Source organism: Taudactylus pleione, unplaced genomic scaffold (assembly GCF_031769625.1).
Source record: "Taudactylus pleione unplaced genomic scaffold, aTauple2 ptg000703l, whole genome shotgun sequence".
In the NCBI taxonomy this organism is placed as follows: domain Eukaryota; kingdom Metazoa; phylum Chordata; class Amphibia; order Anura; family Myobatrachidae; genus Taudactylus; species Taudactylus pleione.
This window is the reverse complement of record NW_028285105.1, coordinates 5,574,590-5,598,543: the sequence shown is the minus strand read 5'-3', so window position 1 is coordinate 5,598,543 and position 23,954 is coordinate 5,574,590. Positions and strand designations below refer to the sequence as shown.

At 46.5% G+C, this 23,954-nt stretch overlaps 1 protein-coding gene across 2 annotated transcripts in view; it reads right to left on the bottom strand.

Moving 5' to 3' along the window:
• Positions 1–23,954, bottom strand: part of LOC148477666 (UDP-glucuronosyltransferase 2A1-like) — a 149,769-nt gene that overhangs the window by 108,010 nt on the left and 17,805 nt on the right. Inside the window, exon 1 of one of the 2 annotated variants that reach the window (XM_088456429.1) lies at positions 8,943–9,663. The exons of the other annotated variant lie outside the window; for it this stretch is intronic. Coding sequence (XP_088312555.1) covers positions 8,943–9,663 — 721 coding nt within the window. Of the gene's footprint in view, positions 1–8,942; positions 9,664–23,954 lie in introns of those variants that run through there. 2 annotated transcript variants of the gene reach the window in all.

Sequence of the window (23,954 nt, the reverse complement as noted above, 5' to 3'; positions counted from 1 at the left end):
ACATAGGGCCTGATTCACATTACACCATAAAGTAGTGTCTCTTATTTATGTTACGACACACAGTAGTGCCCCTTTTACACAATGCCCACAGTAGTGCCCCTTTTACACAATGCCCACAGTAGTGCCCCTTTTACACAATGCCCACAGTAGCGGTGTCCCTTACACAATGCCCCCAGCAGTGGTGCCCCCTATGCAGTCCCCTTAATAGTAGGGTCCCCTATGCAGTGCCCCCAGTAGAATGCCCCCCAGTAGAATGCCCCCCATTAGCAGGCCCCCCCAGTAGTATGCCCCCATTAGCATGCCACCCAGTAGTATGCCCCCCATTAGCAGGCCCCCCCAGTAGTATGCCCCCCATTAGCATGCCACCCAGTAGTATGCCCCCCATTAGCTGGCCCCCCCAGTAGTATGCCCCCCAGTAGTATGGCCCCCCCAGTAGTATGCCCCCCAGTAGTAGTCTGCCCCAGTAGCAGGCCCCCCCAGTAGTAGGCTGCCCCAGTATTAGCCCCCCCTGTAGTATGCCCCCCCTGTAGTAGTAAGCCCCCCCAGTAGTATGGCCCCCCCAGTAATAGTAAGCCCCCCCAGTATGGCCCCCCCAGTGGTATGGCCCCTCAGTAGTATGGCCGCCCCAGTAGCAGACCCCCCCAGTAGCAGACCACCCCCCAGTAGTAAGCCCCCCCCAGTAGTATAGCCCCTCAGTAGTATGGACCCCCAGTAGCAGACCCCCCCTAGTAGCAGACCCCCCCCAGTAGTATAGCCCCTCCAGTAGTATGGACCCCCAGTAGCAGACCCCCCCCAGTAGCGCCCCCGGGCCTTGCACAAGTAAAAAAAAAAAAAAAACTTACCTGTATCCCCGCTCCCGCGCCGTCCGCTCTGCTGTCACATGCTGAGGAGGGAGCCGGAAGACGGAGCTCATGTGTGAGCTCCAGCCGGCTCCCTCCGTGCAGCAGCCAATGAGAGTCTGTGTGACTCTCATTGGCTTCTGTAACAAACACACAGCTGCCGCTGGCGGCTGTGTGTTTGTATCTGGGTAGGGCAGAGCGCTATCACAGCGCTCTGCCCTACACAATAGGAGCCCTGATGTCGGATTCTCTAGTGAGAATCCGGCATCAGGCGGCCACCGTTCGGCCCCGAACGGGGACCCGAGTCAGGCGGGGAACACCCGAACAGGGTTCGGGTGGACTCGGATCCCCAATTTTCGGAGCGGTTCGGATTCCACAGAATCCGAACCGCTCATCTCTACTATGGATATATGGATAGTACACACCTGAATGGACTATATATATTAAAATTAGGGATGTGCAGGCTCGGTTCTACTCGGTTCCGTTCGGTTCTTTTTACCGAATCTTATTGGCTATCCAAAACTCGTGACAGCTGAAACCCAATAAGATCCGGTAAAAAGAACCGAACGGAACCGAGTAGATCCGAGCCTGCACATCCCTAATTAAAATTGGGTTACATTGTATATACCCTTATATATCAACCTTTTGACATTGAATTATTGTATATTTGAGTGGATTTTATACATCCAGATATTTGCTGTTAAAAACGTCTGCACTAGATTGTGTTTATGCTTTATGTCCCCACATATTCATCACCATTGGAGTATATACTTCACATCTACTATATAAAGCATCCACTGTAAAAGGAATTGAGGTTCAGAAAATTGGGACATCACATTTAAGATAAGTAATTAGCATAACTGTTGAATACTGTACATTTACAGAGCATGAACAGGACAATCGGCATAAGAAAAATAAAGATATGAAAAACAGACATTCTAGCCAACAAATCCTTCATCATGTAATGTGTCATCATTGGTGTTATCAGGATCTGTAGGGGGCTCGGGTAAGGAAGATGATGGCTAGGAAATGGAAGGACTTGTAGGGGTAGGGGTAATGGGTGTAGCGTTTGAGAAGAATCCTTTTAGTGAGGTCTGCTTTGTCATTTTCTTTTTTTCTTCATAGATTTCACGATGTCATCGTAACAGTTCATTCATTTGCCATTCCACTTTCATGAACCTTTCAACATTTGGATCCATACCCTTTAGTTGTAACATAGCCGCATTCACTTTCGAGAACCCCTTTACTGTGAACTTCTTTTGTACTTCTTCCGTTCTTTCCTTTTCTCCATCTTCCAACTCATCCAGGTGCTGCTGCACTTCCAACTCTATTAGATCTTCATTAGATAGCTCTCCCTCGACATATTCCACTATTTCTTCAATATCTTCCACTTCAAGATCTAAATTAAGCACGTTAGCAAGTTGCAAAGTTGTTTGATTTATGTCATCGACATGTTCATCTATGTCAAACACTTCAACATTATTCACAAGACCTTTTAGGCATTTTTTCCATATACCTTGCATACAATTTTCTGTCACTTCCTCCCAAGCGGATTCTATGTTGTTTATGCACTGTAAAATGTATGATTTCCAAAAATCACGAAGGGTTACTTCATCATTTTCTGTTGCCGAGACAATTTTGGAAAAAGTTGTGCACAAATAGTATGCTTTGAACGTAGCTATAGCTGCCTGGTCCATTGGCTATAAGATAGCAGTGGTGTTTTTAGGCAGATACACTACCTTTACATCTGGGTTAACATCATCAAGATGCTGGGGGTGTCCTGGGCAATTATCAAGCAAGAGGACAATTTTAAAGGGAACACCCTTGTCCAGACAATAACGATTGACTGGGGGTATGAAGCAGTTGGTAAACCAATCCTCAAATAAAGCTTGTGTCACCCATGTCTTGTTATTTGCATGATAGTATACGGGCAGCATGTGCTTTCTGACCTGCTTGAATGCACGTGGGTTCTGGGAGCGATAGATGAGCAAAGGCTTTAACTTAAACCCAGCAACATATCCACCCAGCAACAACGTGACCCTGTGCTTAAAAGCCTTGAAACCGGGCATTGTGTTAGCTTCTTTTTGTATGTACGACTCGGGCATTTTCTTCCAAAAAAGTCCTGTTTCATCCACATTGAAGATTTGCTCCGGGCAGTAGCCACCTTTCTTGATGATTTCATCAAATTGGTCAACAAATTTTTCAGCTGCTTCTACGTCAGCACTTACTGCCTCACCGCTGATACTGCGATTATGCAAGTTGAATATCCGACTAAAGCGTTGAAACCATCCATGGCTTGCCGTAAATGTTTTTGCCGTTTCATCCTCCTCATGTGTCAAAGTTTTAAAGATCCTGCGTACCTTGGCTTGAGTAATTGAAAGGCTCAGTGGCATTTTTTTTGCATATGGTCATCAAACCAGATCGCCAGTAATTTTTCCATTTCATGAATGAGGCCTTTCCGCTGCCTAGTTATTATGGCTTTCAATCCTGTTGATGCTTTAACTGCCTCTTTCACTCTATCTTTATCCTTCAAGATTGTTGAAATGGTTGACTGTGCCAGCTCCAAGTCACCTGCTATCTCTTTAACTTTCTTTCCAGCTTCATAATCACTTATGATCTTCATTTTCATGTCAAGATCAATAGCCTTCCTTTTCTTTTTGCTCCTTTTCCCTGACTTCTCCTTCTCTGACATCTCTCATATCTCTCATCTCTCTGACGTCTGACGCTGAGACGCCACGCACGCTGCCTGTCGCTAAAGAGTCAGGACGGGTCATAACTCCGAACCGTCGGTAAAAGTGAGCACGGTTCGTAAGTTTGAGGCAGACATATAATGTGCTGGTGTGGTCGTAAGTGCGAGCGGCTGGTAAACCGGTAGGTCGTTAAGTGAGGAATGTTTGTATGTTTAATCTTGGGCCTGATTTAGAGTACGACACAAATTTACAGCATAAACGTAGGTGTAAAATATAAGTGACCGGATCCATCACCTGAAGTACAGTTTTATGATCTGCAAAGTACGCATGTGCAGAATAAAGAGACTTGTTTGGACTTTAATATGCCACTTTTCCCTTTAAAGAGGGAACTCACCTGGCACTAAGCGACCAGGTGATTAAGTACTGTTCCCAGACTGTCCTGGATCTTTTTCTTTTTTTTTTATGCAAACTGTTTTTATTGAAAAAAACAAAACAAATCCAAATGGAATACATACAGATAGAATTACTATGTGAAAAAACACATAAAAATCCAATTTCAAAATAGTATAAACAATATTATAATATAGATAGGTAACAATAACTCATGAAGAAAATAGAAGGGAAATCGGGAGAGGGAAAGTCAGAGGGGAAGAAATACCTAGCATGGAGGGAGTGGGAGGATAATAAAAGGAATCAATATTTTATTATTATAGAGGGGACCAATAGATACACCTATGAGTGAACACAATCACATAATAGAACATATTTGAATTAGGGAGGGACAGACACTGATGAGGTGTGCAACCCCCGTATAGTTAGTATATAATGAAGACTCTTTGAACTCCAGCCATGGGTGCCAGATGGCAGTAAAATCAGCGGATTTTCCCCTCGAAAAGGATATGATGTCTTCCATATCCATATAGTAGTCTATCCTCTTGAATCAATCTTTAATGGAGTGAGGGGAAGTAGATTTCCATAAGACAGGAATGACAGCCTTAAGGTGCCTATCCACTAGACGATTAAATTGAGCGATTGAATGATAACAACATCGATATCGTTCGATTGTTCGATAACTGTTTGAACATCATTTGAAAATCGTTTGAAAATTTGGTCTTTTAGACATCTTTTAGACATTTATCATCATGCAAACATGCTGGTCAACCTGACGATATTGTCAGGTTCAGCATGTTTGCAGATGATTGATTGTGCCTGCACTGAATGACATATCATTCAGTGTGGGCACCCTGCAGTATAGTGAACGACTGAACGATAACAATATCATTATCGTTCAGGCTTTCACTGTTGGGTAGTGGATACCCGCCTTTAGCTGCATTATTTAAATGCCTTAATAGAGAATTCTTATAGGATGCCGTGGAAGATGATGTTATGTTCAAGAGCCAGAACCCAGGATCCCTAGGGACCTCCCCTCCGAGGATTGATTCGGAGCACTCAAAAACACTCAACCAAAATGGAGTTAGGGAAGGACAATCCCAAGATATATGAAGGAGACTCCCTGGAGTAGAATTACATATCCAGCAATTCTTTGTAACCTGTGGATACACTTTATTTAAAAGTACAGGATATCTGTACCAGCGGGAGAGAACTTTATAAAGGGTTTCTATAGTGGCTATGCATGAGAAACTAGCGAAAGTGTTGTTAAAAACAGACTCCCAATCAATATCTTGAACTTTATCATGAAGTTCCTTTTCCCAAGCTTTTGTGAATGATGCGGGCGATTGAAACAAATTTCCAACAATTAATGAGCATAATGTAGATATAGTATGAGACGGAGTTTGAGAAGCTGAACAGAAAGATTCAAATACGGTTGGGCTCCTAGTGAGGTCAGAGAGTTTACACAAGGAGGTTATGAAATGTCTTATTTGGAGGTATTTCCAAAATTCGGACTGTGGAAAGTCCCAGGATTCCTGAAGCTCTGCGAAAGGGTGCACCCCTGATGAGCATACCAACTGACCTAGCCTAAAAAGACCGGTGGCCAACCAGTTTTTAAAGGAAAGTTTGTGGAGCTCTGGAAAAAAAATCAGAATTACTAAGAAAGGATGTGAGAGGAGAAACAATAGACAAAATATGAAGAAGCCGTCTTAGTTTCTTCCAACAGCATAATGTGGGGTTTATAGTGGGGTGATCGATGGTTGGGAGTCTAGGTAGCCAAGGGACAATTTCCATAGCATGAGCTAGACCGCTTTCCTCCAATGCTATCCATTGCTTGGAACCTTTTGTTAGAGTCCAATCCAGAATGCGATTAAGCATTATTGCATGATAATAACAAGAAATGTGCGGAAGTTGTAAACCGCCTTCATGTTTACAGCGGAATAGGATATCATGTTTAAAACATGGCGTGGAGTAGTTCCAAACAAACTGTCGAATGAGACGTTGAATTTCCGAGAACCATGATGGGGGAATGTGGATTGTAAGAGTTTGCATTAAATATAAGATTTTGGGTAGGGAATTCATTTTCACCATGTTAATCCTACCAATCCAGGATAAACGTGTGGAGCGCCACCTGTTATAATCGGTTCGAATGGCTTGTAGTAAAGGTGTGAAATTATTCAAGAGCAGTTGGGAAAGGTCCTTGGTTAAATAAACTCCCAAGTATTTAAGTCTAGTAGGATGCCAAACAAAACTGTCCTGGATCTTAGCTTACATTTGGATTCTTGAGGGACTGATACTGTGTACTGACCTGGCTTGCATTTGAATTCTGAGAGGACTGTTTACCTGTGTACTGACCCAGCTTCAATTTGAAATCTGAGAAACTGACAACCTGTATATTGACATGGGTTCAGGGAGGACTGATTGCCTGTGTACTGGCCTGGTTGTATTTACATTCTGAGATGACTGATAACCTGTGTACTGATCCAGCTTGCTTTTGGATTCTGGGAGGATTGATTACCTGTGTACTGACCCATCTGTGTACAGAATTTGGATTATTTACAGGACTTGACTTCATTTATTCTAAATGGTAACTTCAGCTCTGCCAGATCCGGTCTCAGTGGCATAGCAGGGCTCTGGGCAGCACTGCAACAGCGAAACTGGCTGCAAAGTGCCGTTATAGGTCCTTAATGTCTAGGTATGTTGGCACTTGTGGTTCTACAAGTGCCAGCATGCAGGAGAAGGCTTGCTGGGACCTGTAGTCCCACTATAAAAAATATTACACTATTAACCTCGCTCCACCTCCTCCAGATGTGTGTGGAATAGCCCCTGGCTTTCAGCCCATGTCTGGAGGTTCCTCAGGAGGGGGGACACCTTTTTTATTTAGGTGGAGTCCCCTCTTTCTGTCGAATTCCAGGCCTAGGCTGACCAGTTTGGGGCTGGTTTACGTGATGGCGGGGGGACCCCATGTCGTGTGTATCCCTGCTATGGCGTAAGCACCCCAGCTGATTCACCACATTTCTGGTTACTTGAAAAACTCCAGTTTTCCACCTGATTTTCCAGTAGCAGACCGGGCTCAGAGGTACCAGGCTGGTTATGCTTTTTTGAAGGAACCCCACACATATATTGAAAAAAAAAAATGAACCCTTTCTTTACTCTTTAATACTGATCTGTGCAGTGCTTTGAATCCGCTGCTGACTGCCAGCAGATTCAACCTCTATATGGCTGCAGAGTCTATTGTAAAGGGGGCAATCTAAATCGCATACATAAGAAACCAATAAGTATAACCATTGAAACAAAATAGAATCTCATAAACATGGCTTAGCAAATTCTGGATTTTGACCTTCTAAGCTGCCGGCAATATCCAGCAATTTGGTTTACAAGTCATACATGATTCGTAGTACATTTACCCCCACATCAAGTTCAAGTTCAAGATGGAGATTTGAAATTGCTCTGTAGTCATGTGGAGTGCAGAATCAAGAACACTACTGAGAGTAGAGAAAGCTGGGAGTATGCAGTCATGAATTACATAACCATAGTTCTGAATGGGAGACTAGCAAGAGTAATACAGAGCTGCAGAGACAGTGGGTATATTTGCTGACATGCTGAGAAAGCATCAAGCCTAACACTGTTGATTCAAGATAAGCATAATGCCAGAATATGTTTACCTGCAGTCTGTGTGATATCCCAACGAGGGCGTCGGAATGGTTTATGTTGGAGGGGGCAACATAAAATCATTCTGGCACCGCCCCCCATCTCTTCCCCTCCCCTCCGTCTTACCTAAGCGGCGGCCGCGGACTGTCAGGAGCTGTGCTTTATAGTAATAGGCTGCACAGCCCCTGCACCGCACGGAGGAGGAGGTGTAATGTTGTAATGTGCTGTGTTTTAACTTAAAAATGGCACATTACTCCTCCTCCCTCATGCAGTGCAGGGGCTGTGCAGCCTATTACTATAAAACTGTACAGCCCTGACCATCCGCGGCAGCAGCTCCTTTGAAATGTTTGGGGGATGGGCAGCCTCCTTGCCCCCCCCATTCCAACTCCCATGATGACCCACTCTATAGTGAAAGGGACACATAAGTGGCCCAACAACTGTCATGTGAAAGGTAGCTTAGGTTTTCCATCAAAATTACTTATTCAAGGCGCCCGTCTTGTCTTTAACCCACCTAACCTGGGCATACAAGAGAGAGACTGAACTAGCCTTTGGAGACCCTGAGCAAAGGACAAGTGCACATATGATGAGCACCTTGTGTAAGGATCGGGGTAGGAGGTTCCTTTCCTGGGGTAGTTGGACACCTCCTAACACACAGGAGCCAGGAAAACAGCTACCAGTCCAGGGTTTTCGTGCAAGCTAGCCGGAACTAGTTTTTATTGTGCAGAAATCAATTGTAAATCATAAACATAAATTCTAAACCCATCTGGCCACTAACTAGACAATAACTTCACTCTCATTCAAAAGTGGTAGAGCCTACTACTCTTACCACAAACATAGGCACGAGCACACTATTTACAAGAAGTATAACTCAGTGTCTCTGAACAAGACTGCCTGTTTGCTCTCCCTAGGTGTGAGACACTGCACCAAACCCTCACATATCTTATATGAGCCTCCCACAGCTGCAGGTACTAATCAGCCTGCTCTCAGGCTGAAAGCCGGAAAAGCCGAACTGGCCCTGAGGATGGAGCCCTCCCTTCACTCTCACATCCATACCCACAGGATCCATTAACCGGCTTTTGCTACAAGCCCAAAACTCCAATAACAAGCACATACATTTCTTGGGGGTTTCAAAACACACATGTCAAGAATCTGGGACACACATATATGCCATCAGCACTTTTCCAGTGCTCCTATCACAACTAGTTTATGCATCAATTGATGTCGTCCCCCCCAGTATAGCTCCCCCTAAGTCTGCCCCCCCTCAGGGGGGGGGCTACCTATTTTTTTCAGTATTGTTTAATAAAAATGCCCCATAGTATTACCTAGAGTGTAGAATGATGAATGATTTATGCATGTTGAATTGTGAACTCACCAAGTATATTGCTGTAAAAGTAATCCCATTCCTTCCAAACCAATAGCTGGACGAGATCATGAACAAGGTACAAAAGTAAGTTTTGAACCCTTTCCAAAAAGCACATTTGCTCCTGTAGTTCAGAAGTGGCAGCAGGGACAAAGGAAGCCGGTGCAGGAGTTTTACCACACAGTCTCTCAAGCACGAAGCCTGCAGAAAATCTCAGGGTATAAACAAATGGAATCTGCAGTATCTGAGCCAGCAGCTCCCCACATGGTAATACTGGATCTGAAAGAACAATGTCAAAGTTTGACAGCTGAAGTTTGTCCAACAGTCTCTTGTTCCCTAATATCCCACTGCATATCTGCTTGTGGATGTAAGTAACTTTCCTTGAGAGGCTCTTCAGGGTGTTGTACATCCTCCAAAATGAGACCTGATGCCTCTCATATATCCAGAACTGCAGAAAACTCTCCCAAATTGCCTCAAGTTCTTGGGCTGTAAACTTTACTTCTACTACTTCAAATTGGAGGCCGGAGGATTCATTTGCTACCTGTTGCAGGGAAGCTGTATGCACCAACATAGTGACATTGTGTCCTCTGGCTATCAATTCCTGTAGGGTCAGTTTCAAGATCGTCAGATGACTGTGCTCTGCTGGCCATACTAATATGTTGCCACAGTGACAAATCCCAGCGAGCAGCAGGTGGAACAGACTTGAATTAGAGATGCACTGAATGAACAGCATGACTGTATATCAGAGTGATGATATAATGATGGAGAAACTGTAATAACAATACAGAAAATACCTGAGATTGGATGCAAACTAGTTCATCCCAGAACATGATAAAATATTCATGCTTTAAGAAAGCAGCTAAGTGGCTTGTGGAAGAGCTTACTGTTAATGCAAAGTATGAAGTGGGTTTTGCAGAAAAAGGGATTGGATCCAATAGCAATGACATTATAGGAACATAAAATCAGTGCCAAAAATGTATTTGTTTCTGAAGGGAAAGAGATGCCAAGTCAGATGACACAGCACAGAGATCTGAACTGCACTGCAGTAATGAGAGGTAATGGAGCCATTATGTGAGTATGTGCATGGTCTATAAGATTATTTTCAGTCACTTGATTAACTTTTACTGCTTATCTGGATAAAATTGTCCCTCCCCCAAAAAATATACTCAAACAGTTTTTATTAGTATTTACTGAAAAACATGTTTTTAAAAATGTTATAGAATATTTTATTCCAACAACCCCCCCCTATATATATATATATACAGGTTGAGTCTCCTATATCCAGATATTCCGAAATACGGAATATTCTGAAATACAGAATTATTTTGGAATGACTGAGATAATGAAACCTTTGATTTTTGATGGTTCAATGTACACAAACTTCATCTAAGGCACAAATGATTAAAAATATTGTATAAAATTATCTTTAGGCTGTGTGTATATGAAACATAAATGAATTTAATTTCTGTACACAAACTTTGTTTGAGCCACAAAATTATTGAATATATTGTATAAAATTACCTGCAGGCTGTGTGTATAAGGTGTATATAACACATAAATGCATTCTGTGTGTATATTTGAGTCATATTCCCAAGATACCTCATTATGGTATGCAAATATTCCAAAATACGGAATATTCCGATATCCAAAATACCCCTGGTCCCAAGCATTTTGGATATGGGAGACTCAACCTATATATATATATATATATATATATATATATATATATATATACATACTAACACGAGGGCTGAAAGTAATGAGCCATGGAAGCTTCCTGCTGAATTTTGTTAGTTTCCTGCTGAGCTGCCATTGCCTGGAGCAAGGCCCTAACCATACCTCCCAACTGTCCCGCATTCAGCGGGACAGTCCAGTTTTTCTGCCACAGTGTCCCGCGGTGGGGGGGAAGTTGGGGAGAGCACATACCGCTGGTGAACAGATGCCGTGTGCATGCACACAGCATCTGTTCACCAGTGTAGGGAGAGCCTGGGGGCTGCCCAGCATTTCAGAGAGTGCTAGGCATGCCCCCTATAGTGACATAAACAGGAGTTGCCGCGAGGCTCCCCCCATTTTAAGAGGCCCGCCCCCTTCTTCATGGACCATAAAAGTTGAGAGGTATGCCATAACAATGTCCTCCATGTTATCTTTGGACAGTTGGGTTTAAGCAGAATCTGGCTTCCCTAAGCATCTGCCTACACCACCACTATGGATTTCACCATACACAAGTTGATGTCCAAAATAACAGATTGGTGTCTGTCACTTTAAATTGCAAATGCAAAATTTTTCCTATTACTGCAATTTTCAGTGTGTTGCCCATATTCTCCACCACTTGTAATATGATCGGGGTAGGAGGTCCCTCTCCTGGGGTAGTTGGGCACCTCCTAACACACAGGAGCCAGGAAAACAGCTACCAGTCCAGGGTTTTCGTGCAAGCTAGCCGGAACTAGTTTTTATTGTGCAGAAATCAATTGTAAATCATAAACATAAATTCTAGACCATCTGGCCACTAATTAGATAATAACTTCACTCTCATTCAAAAGTGGTAGAGCCTACTACTCTTACCACAAACATAGGCACGAGCACACTACTTACAAGAAGTATAACTCAGTGTCTCTGAACAAGCCTGCCTGCTTGCTCTCCCTAGGTGTGAGACACTGAACCAAACCCTCACATATCTTATATGAGCCTCCCACAGCTGCAGGTACTAATCAGCCTGTTCTCAGGCTGAAAGCCGGAAAAGCTAAACCGGCCCTGTGGAAGGAGCCCTCCCTTCACTCTCACATCCATACCCACAGGATCCATTAACCGGCTTTTGCTACAAGCCCAAAACTCCAACAACAAGCACATACATTTCCTGGGGGTTTCAAAACACATATGTCAAGAATCTGGGACACACATATATGCCATCCAGCACTTTTCCAGTGCTCCTATAACAATTGATGTCCCCCCCCAGTATAGCTCCCCCCACCTCTGCCCCACCACCCCCTAGGGGAGGGGGACTGCCTATTTTTTTCAGTACTGTCTCCCACAGTTTCTGATGGCATCCCTGTTTGCCAGCATTATATAGTTCATATATGATGGTCCAAATGTCAGTAGTTTGGGAGAAATGTTTAATTAAACAGAGTTTAAACAAATTATGAATTAGGGTGAATTGTGTTAGCAGATAGGGTTTTGCATTTTTGCAGACTCTCCTTAAATTCCCTATTGAAAAATCAGGACATATGCAATATTACAGATGGACTGTACCTTCCCAGTAGGGAAGACAACTCAGAAGTAGTGGTGGCGGGAGGTCATAGTCTATTAAGATTCCTGGTCCCAAACAAAATAATCGCCAATATTCCCGATTAGTTGGCCTTGTCTGCCTGCCTGTATCGCTTTAGAGGAGATGTATTAAGCCTTGGAGTAAAAATATATATACAGTATATACATACACATACAGTATGCATGTATATGCATATAATACACATATATACAAATACATGCATACAGCTGAGTGCAACTGCCCGCTGGTCCCGCTGCTGCCAAGTTCCTGCAGCTCCCTCCCCTAGGCCATCTCCTGAGATTCATTTGCATTGATGCATGCGCGGAAGCTCAGATCGTGGCTGTGTCAGTCACTGTAGAGACAGACCTGCCTCCTCATCAGTGGGGGTTTCTATATATTCAGAAACCCCTCCTACATGCATCACTGCCCCCCCCCACCCCCACTCACTGACCAGTATCCATAGACCCCCACTGTGGCACTACCCCTCCTGCCATGTGATATATTTATAGTACCCCCCAGCCAATACTTTTTGGGAGCATTAGTAGGGTTGTGCATAGGCCATGACAGGAGGTGTGTCCAAAACTACAGTAGGGTTACAACCATTTTTTCTACTTCAGGGTCCATAGGGGGTCCACAGGGTTGACCTTGGGGTATAGCTGGATCTGAATCTACGGGCACCACGCAGTTAAAGCTTTTGCTGCTCCCAGGATGCACTGGGTCCATCCTCCTCTATACCCCATCACCGAGCCACAGGCACCTCAGTTTAAGTTGGTGCCCGGCAGGAGTCGGGTCACCGTTAGCGCATGGGGGCTGATTAGCAGCCTCTAAGCTTATTTTATTTTATGAGTTTTTTAGCTTTATTTTACTTTTAAGACTCTTCAGAGCGGCAGCATCGGACTGTCCATCGGACGTCCAAGCTGCCGCTCCTGCACCCCGCTGGCGCTGCAACGCCAGTACAGATCTGGGGATCGCGGCGGGACCCCAGAATCTGAACTAGCCGGGCTCTGGGGAATCCCACGACTGCTGCCGGAGCGCCGGGGATCAGGTAAGACGCGGGTCACCGCTTGCGGTGACCCGAGGGTATATGCAGTCGGCTGCCTCCGGTCTCTGGGGACAGACCAGAGGCGCTAGCAGTGGCGGCAGGCCCCCCTCTCCGGAGGAATACCCCACGGGACTACTAGACCACCAGGGAGTTAGTTGCCGGCAGCGGGAACCAGCATCCCGGGGGGTTAAATGCTAGCCAGGGGAGGCAGCCTTCCCTTTCTAGCGGCTCCTCCCCTCAGCTCAACGCGCCTTTCCGCTTGGGTCTGGCGACGCTGAGCTGCATTCCTCCTTCGGCCGCTCCTCTTCTGAGGTCTCCGGGGGTCATCTTCCCTGGTAGCATCGCAGATCTCTCAGGCAGCGTGCGGACCGGTCCCCCTGTGTACCTCTCCCCTGCTAGGACAGCGTACACAACACTATAGCCCTCCCAGACACTGAATCTGGGCAGTTTGATTGTAGTGACAAGGTGCAGTGAGTATTACTTTCTGCATTGTATGTGACTTTTGCTAGTGCTGACTGTCTGTGCTTTATTTCTACTTACTGTCAGTCTATACCTATCCCTTTCCTTCTCCTACGGTCCTGGCAGGTGTGTGGGGGAAGGGCCTTTCTCAGACCTCACTTATATAAATTCATGTATTTGTGAGGTCGGTCACATACTGTCGCGTGCTACACGGTACCATATCTGTGGACCTTTGTGTTTAATGCTTGTGGGTGTGCCAGGACTGTACTTCTAACCTTATTGTGTTGATATTTACATCTGTATAAATATCAATGTACTGGAAGATACTTTTCCTGAGGAAGCTCCGGAGGTTCAGAGAGCTTTAGTGGGACAGATGAGGTATGCAGATTCCTATATTGGAGAAGCGTCTTTGGATGCCAGTCTTCTGATTTCCAGAGTTTCGGTGGCAACGGTCTCTGCTCGCCAGTCTTTGTGGCTCCTTTCTTGGAGAGCGGATGCGGATTCCAAGAAAGGCCTGGAGGCCTTACCCTTTAATGGGGAGATTTTTTTCGGCCCAGACCTGGACAAAATTATTGATACCCTGGCAAAGTCTAAGTCTGCATTTCTGCCATCAGCAGCTGTGCCTTCTAAGGCTAGGACCTAGGCCTTTCGGTCCTTTCGTACTCAGGGGAAGTCCAAGGGTCAGTCCTTCCCGAGGCAGTCATCAACCAAGGCCGCCCCTAAACCAAAGAAGCAGGCCTGGAGCACTAGATGCCCTGCTTCCAAGCCAGAGGATGAGCCTTCAGCTTGATGGGACGGGCCTCTCTCTGGGGGATCCCAGAGTGGGAGGCCGACTTCTTCAATTTGCCCAGTGCTGGTGCAATACCACCACAGATGCTTGGGTATGATAAGTGGTCTCTCAGGGGTACGCCCTTTCCTTTTGTCACAGACCCCCCCAACAGTTCTTCTGCACAGGTCTTTCTCAGGACAAGACCAAGGCCTTGCAGATTCAGGGAGCCATAGAGTCCTTGCTGAAAACAGGGATCATTGTTCCCGTTTCACTTTCTCAACGCGGGACGGGTTACTACTCTACTCTGTTTCTGGTTCCAAAACCCAATGGATCTCATCGGCCTATCCTCAACCTGAAGTCGCTGAACAAGTTCCTCAGAGTGCTCAAATTCAGGATGGAGACTTTGCGTTTCATCGTTCTGGCTATGGAACCAGGGGATTATATGGTCTCCCTGGACATCCAGGACACCTACCTCCATGTTCTTATAGCACCTTCACACCAGCAATATCTGAGGTTTGCTATACGCCAGCTTCACTTCCAATTTCAGGCTCTTCCCTTTGGCCTTTCCATGGCTCCAAGGGTGTTCACCAAAATTATGGCTGTCATGGCTGCCCATCTGCGGAGCCAGGGTATACGGCTTCTGCCATATCTGGACGACATCCTATTGCTGGCAGGCTCTCCGGAGGTACTTCTGCAACATCTGCACCTGACGATCGCTTGTCTGCAAGCGCATGGGTAGCTGATAAACTGGAAAAAGTCCTCCCTGATTCCATCACAAAGGATGGTTCATTTGGGAGCCCTTCTGGACTCTCGTCAGCAAAGGATCTTTCTGACTCCAGAAAAGATTTCCTCCCTTCAACTACGAGTGAGCAGTTGTCTGAGGAGTTCCCAGGTGTCGGTTCACTCAGCAATGAGGGTTCTGGGGTCCATGGTGTTGGCATTCGACATGGTGGAGTATGCCCAGTTTCATTCCCCCTGCAGGGGCTGATTCTATCCAAATGGAACGGGTTACCACAGATGCTGGTGTTGTCTCCGGAGGTGCACCTGTCGATTGCTTGGTGGCTTCTGATGTCACATCTCACCAAGGGTCGCCCCTTTTGGATCTTCCCATCAACATTCTGGAACTTCGGGCCATGTACAGGACCTTCCAGTTGTCCGGTCATGCTCTTCAAGGAAGGGCCGTGCAAGTTCAATCCAACAACGAGACCACGGTTGCATACATCAACCATCAAGGGGGGACTCACAGTCGAGCAGCGATGTCGGAGGTGTCATGCATCCTGTCTTAGGTGGAGTGCCACCTTCCGGCTGTCTCGGCAGTCTTCATTCCAGGAGTCCTCAATTTGGAGGTAGACTTCCTCAGCCGTCATGACGTGCATCCCGGGGAATGGTCGCTTCACCTAATGGCCTCCCATCACAATCACAAGCTACAGGTACAGGACAAGAGATGCAGGACGTCCAAGCTGCGTATCTATTCCCTCCAATATCCCTGCTGCCTCAGGTCCTTCGGAAATTCAATCAGGATGGCGGCACGCTTCTGCTGGTGGCTCTAGCTTGGCCCAGACGTCCTTGGTACTCTGATCTTCGGAGCATCACCATCGACGCTCCGTTCCCTCTGCCTCAACGTCGGGACCTGTTGTCTCAGGGGCCCTGCCTTTACCCGGATCTGGGTCATCTGTCTTTGACGGCGTGGCTCTTGAGATATCCGTTTTAAGGTCTTAAGGTCCCGGAGTTTTTCCAGTTCAGTCATCAGCACGATGCTACAGGCGAGCAAGCCTGCTTCCGCCAGGATTTACCACAGAGTGTGGCAAATTTATTTTCAGTGGTGTGAGTCCAGAAACTACAATCCTCAGGCATTTTGTGTTTCTAGGGTTTTGGCGTACCTTCAGTCTGGTTTGGACCTAGGCTTATGCCTAGCTTCTTTAAAAGTTCATGTGTCTGCACTATCTGTGTGGTTCCAGCCTCCCTTTGTTCCCCCAGTGGTTCCTTGGGAATTGGCGGTGGTGCTGCAGGGTCCTCCATTTGAATCTCTTGAGTCAGTGGAACTCAAATGGTTGACGGTTAAGACTGTTTTTCTCCTGGCGATTGCTTCGCCCAGAAGGGTGTCAGAATTGGGGGAGCTCTCCTGTCATCCTCCTTTTCTGATTTTTCACCAGGACAGGGCAGTGCTTCGCACTCGCCTGGGTTTTCTACCTAAAGTGGTTTCTAAGTTCCACATTAATCAGGAATTGTTGTGCCAGCATTTCAGTCACCTGATCTCTTGGCTGGTGAGGCTTCCTTAGATTTGGTCCATGTTCTCAAATTTTATGTGGACCAGACTAGTTGCATTCGGAAGTCGGATTCCTTGTTCGTCCTCTTTGGTTTTCACAAGAGGGCTTGACCTGCCGGCAAACAAACTTTGGCCCATTGGTTTCTTTTGGTTATTTGTGAGGGATATGCACAGGAGGGTTTGCCTGTTCCGGCCTCTGTTAAGGCTCATTCTACTCAGTCTGTGGGTCCCTCGTGAGCTGCTAGCTGTGGCTCCTTGGCTGTTCAGCTGTGTAAGGCATCCATGTGGTCTTCCATCCAGACCTTTCTAAGGTTCTATGCCTTTCACATCTTCGCCTCTCAGGATGCTTCCTTTGGGCGCCAGATTCTTCTTTCAGCACAGGAGCATCCCCGCCCTCAGTTGAACTGCTTTGGGACATCCCCAAGGTCAACCCTGTGGACGCCTTATGGACCCTGAAGTAGAAAACAAGAGATATGATAAGAACTTATCTTTGTTATCTCTGTTTCTATGAAGTCCATAGGGTCCACCGGGCTCCCGCCCTGACGCACCTGGCTTCATATGGGCTGTGTGGCAGGTCACCAGTTTTCTGTCTCCCTTTCTGTGAGTATGGTTCTTGTGTGTTCCAGTCTTCCTTCTCTCTGTTTTTTCCTCCTCCGGCCTTGGCTACTTACAAACTGAGGTGCCTGTGGCTCGGGGGCGGGGTAGAGAAGAGGATGGACCCATCCGGGGAGCAGCAAAAGCTTTAACTGCTTGGTGCCCGTGGATCCAGATCCAGCTATTCCCCAAGGTCAACCCTGTGAACCCTATGGACTTCGTAGAAACAGAAATAACAAAGGTAAGTTCTTACCATACTCCTTTGGCACATGTGCGAAAAGGAAGGTGGCCTCACAGGAAAAGACTGGCCTGATAGCCACGTCCCCATTTTCATCACTCTGGGGCCTGGCACAGTTATCTGGGAGGTTCTGGCATGTCCTCAGTCCCTCTCTGCATCAAATAGACACCTAGCGCAAGCGGCATGTGAGAGGGGGCCTCCCCCATCATGGTACACTGCGGCCCATGGGTGTGACAGTGAAACAGTGCCCAAAAAGCTGGACTGTCCCACCAAAATTGAGAAGGCTGGGATGTATACTTATATATCTTAGAGTCCACTCATACCCCTTTATATGCCTCATTGCCCATTATATGCCTCATGGCCCAATAGGTGGCAACCCTAAGTACTCCCCATTGGCCTGAGTCTCCTTCTGCAAAATAGTGTTTAGTATCTGCCCTCAAATTAGGACCAGTGACACAAAGTACAACTAAGTTGTACATTGTTTCACAGGCCCAATTTTGAGGGAAGATACTAAACACTACTTTGTAGAAGGAGACTTATTAGAGAGGGAGGAAGGGGGAGTTTCAGCAGTGTCCGCCATTTATAATATGCCACACAACATTGCCCCAATATATAATGTGCAACGGGTTGGGTAAGAAATCCTGGCGGCTTCAGCAGCCGGGTGAAATGCACACGCCGGAAGCGAAACATACCAGAATCCCGACGGGACAGGTAAGTATACCCTCCGCCCCCCCCTAACCCTCCCTTAGGGGTGCCTAACCCTAAACCTCCCGGGGTGGTGCCTAACCCCAGTTGAAGTTTGCAGTCTTGGTGGCAGATAATGCGGTTCGCACTGAATCGCATCATAGTAGACATGCCCCTGCAAGTATCCTCTGCATTGTATAGCAGGGGCATGACCACGATGACGCAATTGCACCACCGCACCTGGCAAATTGTCCCCTATTCATGCCATGCCCCGCGATGTGCCGACCAGGCTCCCCTCTCCCAGAGGGGGCAGCCAGAAAGTCAGTAACTATGCCTTAGATAAATAGATACACAGACAATGGATAACTCACCTCACAAAGCAGTGTTTTGTGAAAAGTGAAGAGATGTACAGGCCGCTTTTAAATGTTGCTATGAGGTCAGTTTATTCCGCGTTACACCTCTAAATACTCTGGGGCTGATTCACAGGGGTAAATTTACTAAGATTCTATTTGGTCCCGATTTGTCCCTTTTTTCAACTTGGATAGTATAGATCAAAATTGGCCGTTTTATTTCACTTAAAAAATCGAGAATTTACCAAGCTCCCGGTTTTGACAGTATCGTTTTGATCGATGGTGTATTTGGTCGATCCTGTCCGTTTTGAAGTCCCGATTTCACCGCCCGTATTTCTCTCCCGAACAAACAGGCTGCACATATCAGTGAAATATGTGCAGACTACTTGTTTATTTTTTTAGATTTTAAGGGTTGATTTCTTTTTAAAAAAATGATGCGGGGTCCCCCCCCAAAAGCCTAACCAGCCCCGGACTTATCAGCCTGTCCTGATACCTAAAATTATGGGGAACAAATGAGTAAGGTTCCACCATAATCTAGTTACCAGCACCAGCCAGTCCTGGTTTTAAATATAGGGGGGGGGAATTGTATAGGGTTACCCCTATATTTAAAACCAGCACCGGACCCAAAACAACCGGGGTGTAATGCCACAGCCAGGGGACAGGGTCTCCAGGGCCAAAGCATTATCACCCCAAGCCAGGGATCTCAGGGGAGGTTTGGACCTCATAAAAAAGGGGTCCCCCGATCCCGAACCCCAGGCTTGGTCTGAAGCCTGGGGCTCTTCCCCGCACCACTGGAGTGGTGGCTACGGGGGTATTGGGGGGCCAAATAAAGTGTGACTATTGTATTTTACCATCGAACTACAGGTGCCAGCATGTGGTCCATAATGGATTTCTGCAGAGAACATCATGGGACAAAGGTGAGTATTGGAACTTTTTTGCAGGTACATCCATGGATACTTTACGTTGACAAGGGGACGTGAACATCGGGCAGCAGGTAAGTATGTAAGAGTGTGGTAGGTGTGCAATAAACTTCTACTTTCTACGGTGTGTGGTTTCTTAACTATTTATTTTACAGTGGAGATACGGGTGCCACACATCAGCTGGCACTTGTAGTTCCACAAGTGCCAAATGGCAGGCATGCTGGCACCTGTAGATCCACAGTAAAATACAATAGTCACACTTTATTTGGCCCTCCCATTACAACCGTACCCACAGACCAAGCTTGGGGTTAAGGGGTCCCCACCTCCCCTGAGATCCCCAGCTTGGCCTGATCATCTTTGGCTGAGAATGCTTTGGCCACAGAGCCCCGGTGAAAGGGTCTCCAGGCTGTGGCATTACAGCCTGGTCGGTTTGTGTCCGGAGATGATTTTAAATATAGGGGGAACCCTACACATTTTTTTCCCCCTATATTTAAAACCAGGACTGGACTTGCAGCCTGGTGCTGGTTTTTAAATTACGGTGGAACCCTACTCATTTTGTTCCCTGTAATTTTAAGAACCAGGACTGACTGGCAAGTCCAGGGCTGGTTAGCCTTTTGGGGGGGGACCCCACATCAATTTTTCTATTAAACTTAACCCACATACACACACATAAACATACACAAATCAAACTGATTTGTGTATGTTGGAATGCAACTCGCAGCTCTGTAGGTGGTACATTTAAAACTTCTATTGAGTCCCCGATTTGAGTGTAAAACGGCCGAATTGAGCAACACGAATAATGATAAATTCTCGATTTAGGCATAAAAGAGTGAAAATTACTTCCGAATAGAGCCGATGGTGATATCATTTCTATTGCAAAAAACGGCCGAATTAGTGGCATTAAACCACCCGATTTCAAACCCAAAACTAACACAAATCACCAGACTTTAATGATAGTAAATTCCTGATTTGCAAAAAAGTGATATCACCCGAGAATGCAAATCGGGACCAACACAATACTTAGCAAATTTACCCCACAGTTGGGAGCAAACTACAGAAAAGAAGCAACTTTGCACCTGGATAAACCATGTTGCAATGGCAAGGGTTGAACATACATTTAGGGCCAGATTCAGCAAGGAACGCAGTTGCTAATTGGCACGCAATCGGCCGATTGTTGCGTTCTGCACATGTGTATGCATTGCAGTGTGCGTGCGCAAACTAGCTATTGCGATCAGGACTGTGATCGCAGTAACTACGCAGAACAGCGATCGCAATTAATTAGCATACTATCGCAGTTGAACTGCGTTCATAATCGCTATTGCGTACACAGTTGTGTACAGTAGAGAATCAGGCCCTTAGTTTTTATGCATGCAGGGTATCTACTTTTCAAAGCCACTATGTCTACAGTGTTTTTGTCTGCTGGATTTAAAAGTAGCAATAATATTAAATACAAAACATGGCTGGTTTTGTATTTAATATTATTGCCCCTGTAAATCCACTGGCCAAAACTACCAAGTTGTAGTGGCTTTCAAAAGGGCAGCTTAGTAATATACCCCTGAATCTCTTGCCCCCGGCTGCGGTCCAGGTTAGTGGTTTCAGTCAGTGTACTGCGGACCGCACTATACAGTAAAACAAACACACCGCCGCCGGCACCGGGTAGTACACAGTGAGTGTGTTTGTTTTAGCAAGCAGCCAATGAGAGTCAGACAGACTCTCATTGGCTGCTGCACCCAGGGCCGGAGCCGGGCTGGAGCTCACTCTGGAGCTCCGTCTTCCAGCTCCCACAGTGGGTGAAGGGAGTGACGTTATGACGTCTCTCCAATGGTGCAGAGCAGGAGTACCGTGGAGTGGACAGTGGCGGATGCAGGAGCGGGGATTCAGGTAAGTATTGTGTTTTGTTATATATGTAAGGGGCACTACTGGGGGCACTGTATAAGGAGCACTACTGGCCGGGGACACTGTATAAGGGGCACTACTGGCCAGTGGCAATGTATAAGTGGCACTACTGGGGGCACTGGATAAGTGGCACTACTGGGGGCACTGCATAAGAGGCACTATTGGGGGCACTGCATAAGGATAACTGTATAAGGAGCACTACTGGGGGGCACTGTATAAGGGGCACTGTATAAGGAGCACTACTGGTGGCAGTGCATAAAGTGCACTACTGGGGGCACTGTATAAGAGACACTACTGGGGGCAGTGTATAAGGGGCAGTACTGGGGACACTGTATAATGGGCACACTGGGGCACTGTATAAGGGAACACTCCTCGGGCACTTTATAAGGGGGCACTGCATAAAGGGCACTACTGGGGGCACTGTATAATGGGCATTACTGGGGTAACTGTATAAGGGGCACTTCTGGCCGGGGGTACTGTATAAGGGGTACTACTGGGGGCACTGCATAAGGGGCACTGCATAATGTGAACTACAACAGGGGCATTGCATAAGAGGCACTACTACAGGGGGCATTGCATAAGGGGCACTGCTACTAGGGACATTGCATAAGGGGCACTACTACAGTGGGCACTGCAAGAGGGGCACTACTACTAGGGGCATTGAATAAGGGGCACTACTACTGGGGGTATTAAGGTACATATGGAATGGAAAGGAATGTTCCCAGAGTGATGAGAAGTGGTGGTGTGTCATGTTGACATGCCCCCATTTTTCAGTGGCCATGCCCACTTGTGGCATTTGACCATGCCCACTTTTCCGGCGCGCAGCCCATACTTTTGGGGGGCCTCCATTTTTTTACTTGCCCAGGGCTCCAAATATCCTAGTTACTCCACTGCATCCAACCGATTGATTATCAAAAACTGCATTAAGATGATATGGTCACGTGATATAACATACTGGTACAATCATTATCAAACTTGGTTCTTTCACTTATAAGTGATAGTTATTTAACAAAAACAAAGAATTTCCAAAATGTAATAACCATTTCGTTTGTCAAGAAAAAAAAATCTTCATTTATCACGAATTGCAAATTATTCAATGTATACTATGGTATATATCTAATAACATCTTATTAAAAATGTGTGTGGATTACTTTTGACCATCTGATCCAGTGCAGATCAATGTTTTACTTTTCTGAGAAATGGTGACCTTGTGGTATAGTGGGTAGCTTTGTTGCCTCACAACACTGAGGTCATGAGTTCAAATCACAAACAGGGCTTTACCTGTGTGGAGTTTGTATGTTCCCTTTGTTTGTGTGAGTTTACTCCAGGTGCTCCAGTTTCCTCCCACACTTTCAAAACTACTGGTAGTTTAATTGATTGCTGAGTGGAAACATACCACCATGCAGTGCTTAAAGTGGTCCTAGAGAAGTGGTGGAACTCACCCCCCCACCCGCCCACCCCTTGGCGTGTGCCGAAAAAGGTGCGTGATCTCAAAGCAAAAGGGCGCCACACTGTAACACAATCTTGATTCACCCCTGATTCACATTACACCACATAGTGGTGTCCCTTATTCATGTATGACACACAGCAGTGCCCCTTTCTTCACAATGCCCACATTTATGCCCCTTATACACAATGCCCACAGTAGTAGTGCCCCTAATACACATAATGCACAAAGTAGTAGTGCCCCTTATACAATGCCCACAGCAGTAGTGCCACTTACACATAATGCCCACAGCAATAGTGTCCCTTCTGCAGTGCCCATTGTAGTGAGTAGTGGTGCCCCTTATGCAGTGCCCCCAGTAGTGGTAGTGCCCCTTATGCAGTGCCCAGAGTGGTAGTGCCCCTTATGCAGTGCCCACAGTAGAGGTGCCCCTTATTCAGTGCCGCCAATAGTGGTGCCTCTTGTGCAGAACCCACAGTAGTGGTAGTGCCCCTTATGCAGTGTCCCCAGGAGTGGTGTCCTTTATGCAGTGCCCCCCAATAGTGGTGCCCCTTATTCAGTGCCTCCAGTAGTTGTGCCCCTTATGCAGTGCCCCCAGGAGTGGTGCCCCTTATGCAGTGCCCCCAGGAGTGGTAGTGCCCCTTAAGCAGTGCCCCAAGTAGTGGTGCCCCTTATGCAGTTCCCCAGTAGTGATAGTGCTCCTTATGCAATGACCACCATGTTAGTGCCCTCAGTAGTGGTGCCCCTTATGCAGTGCCCCCAGGATTGGTGCCCCCTGTAGTAGTGCCCCCAATAGTAATGCCCCCTGTAGTAGTGCCTTCAATAGTAATGCCCCATGTAGTAAAGTCTCCAGTAGTAGTGCCCCAATAGTAATGCCCCCAAGTAAATGCCCCCAGTAGTAGTGCCCCTCAGAAGTTATGCTCCCAATAGTGAAACCGCTTACACAAAAAAAAACAATACTTACCTTAAGCCCCACTCCTGCGTCCGCTGCCTCTGGTCCACCTGGCTGCTCCTCTGAACTATGGGAGAGACATCATGACATTTCTCCCATAGTGCCTGTGGGGGGAGCGGGAAGCTGGAGCTCAGGAGTCCCTGCTGCT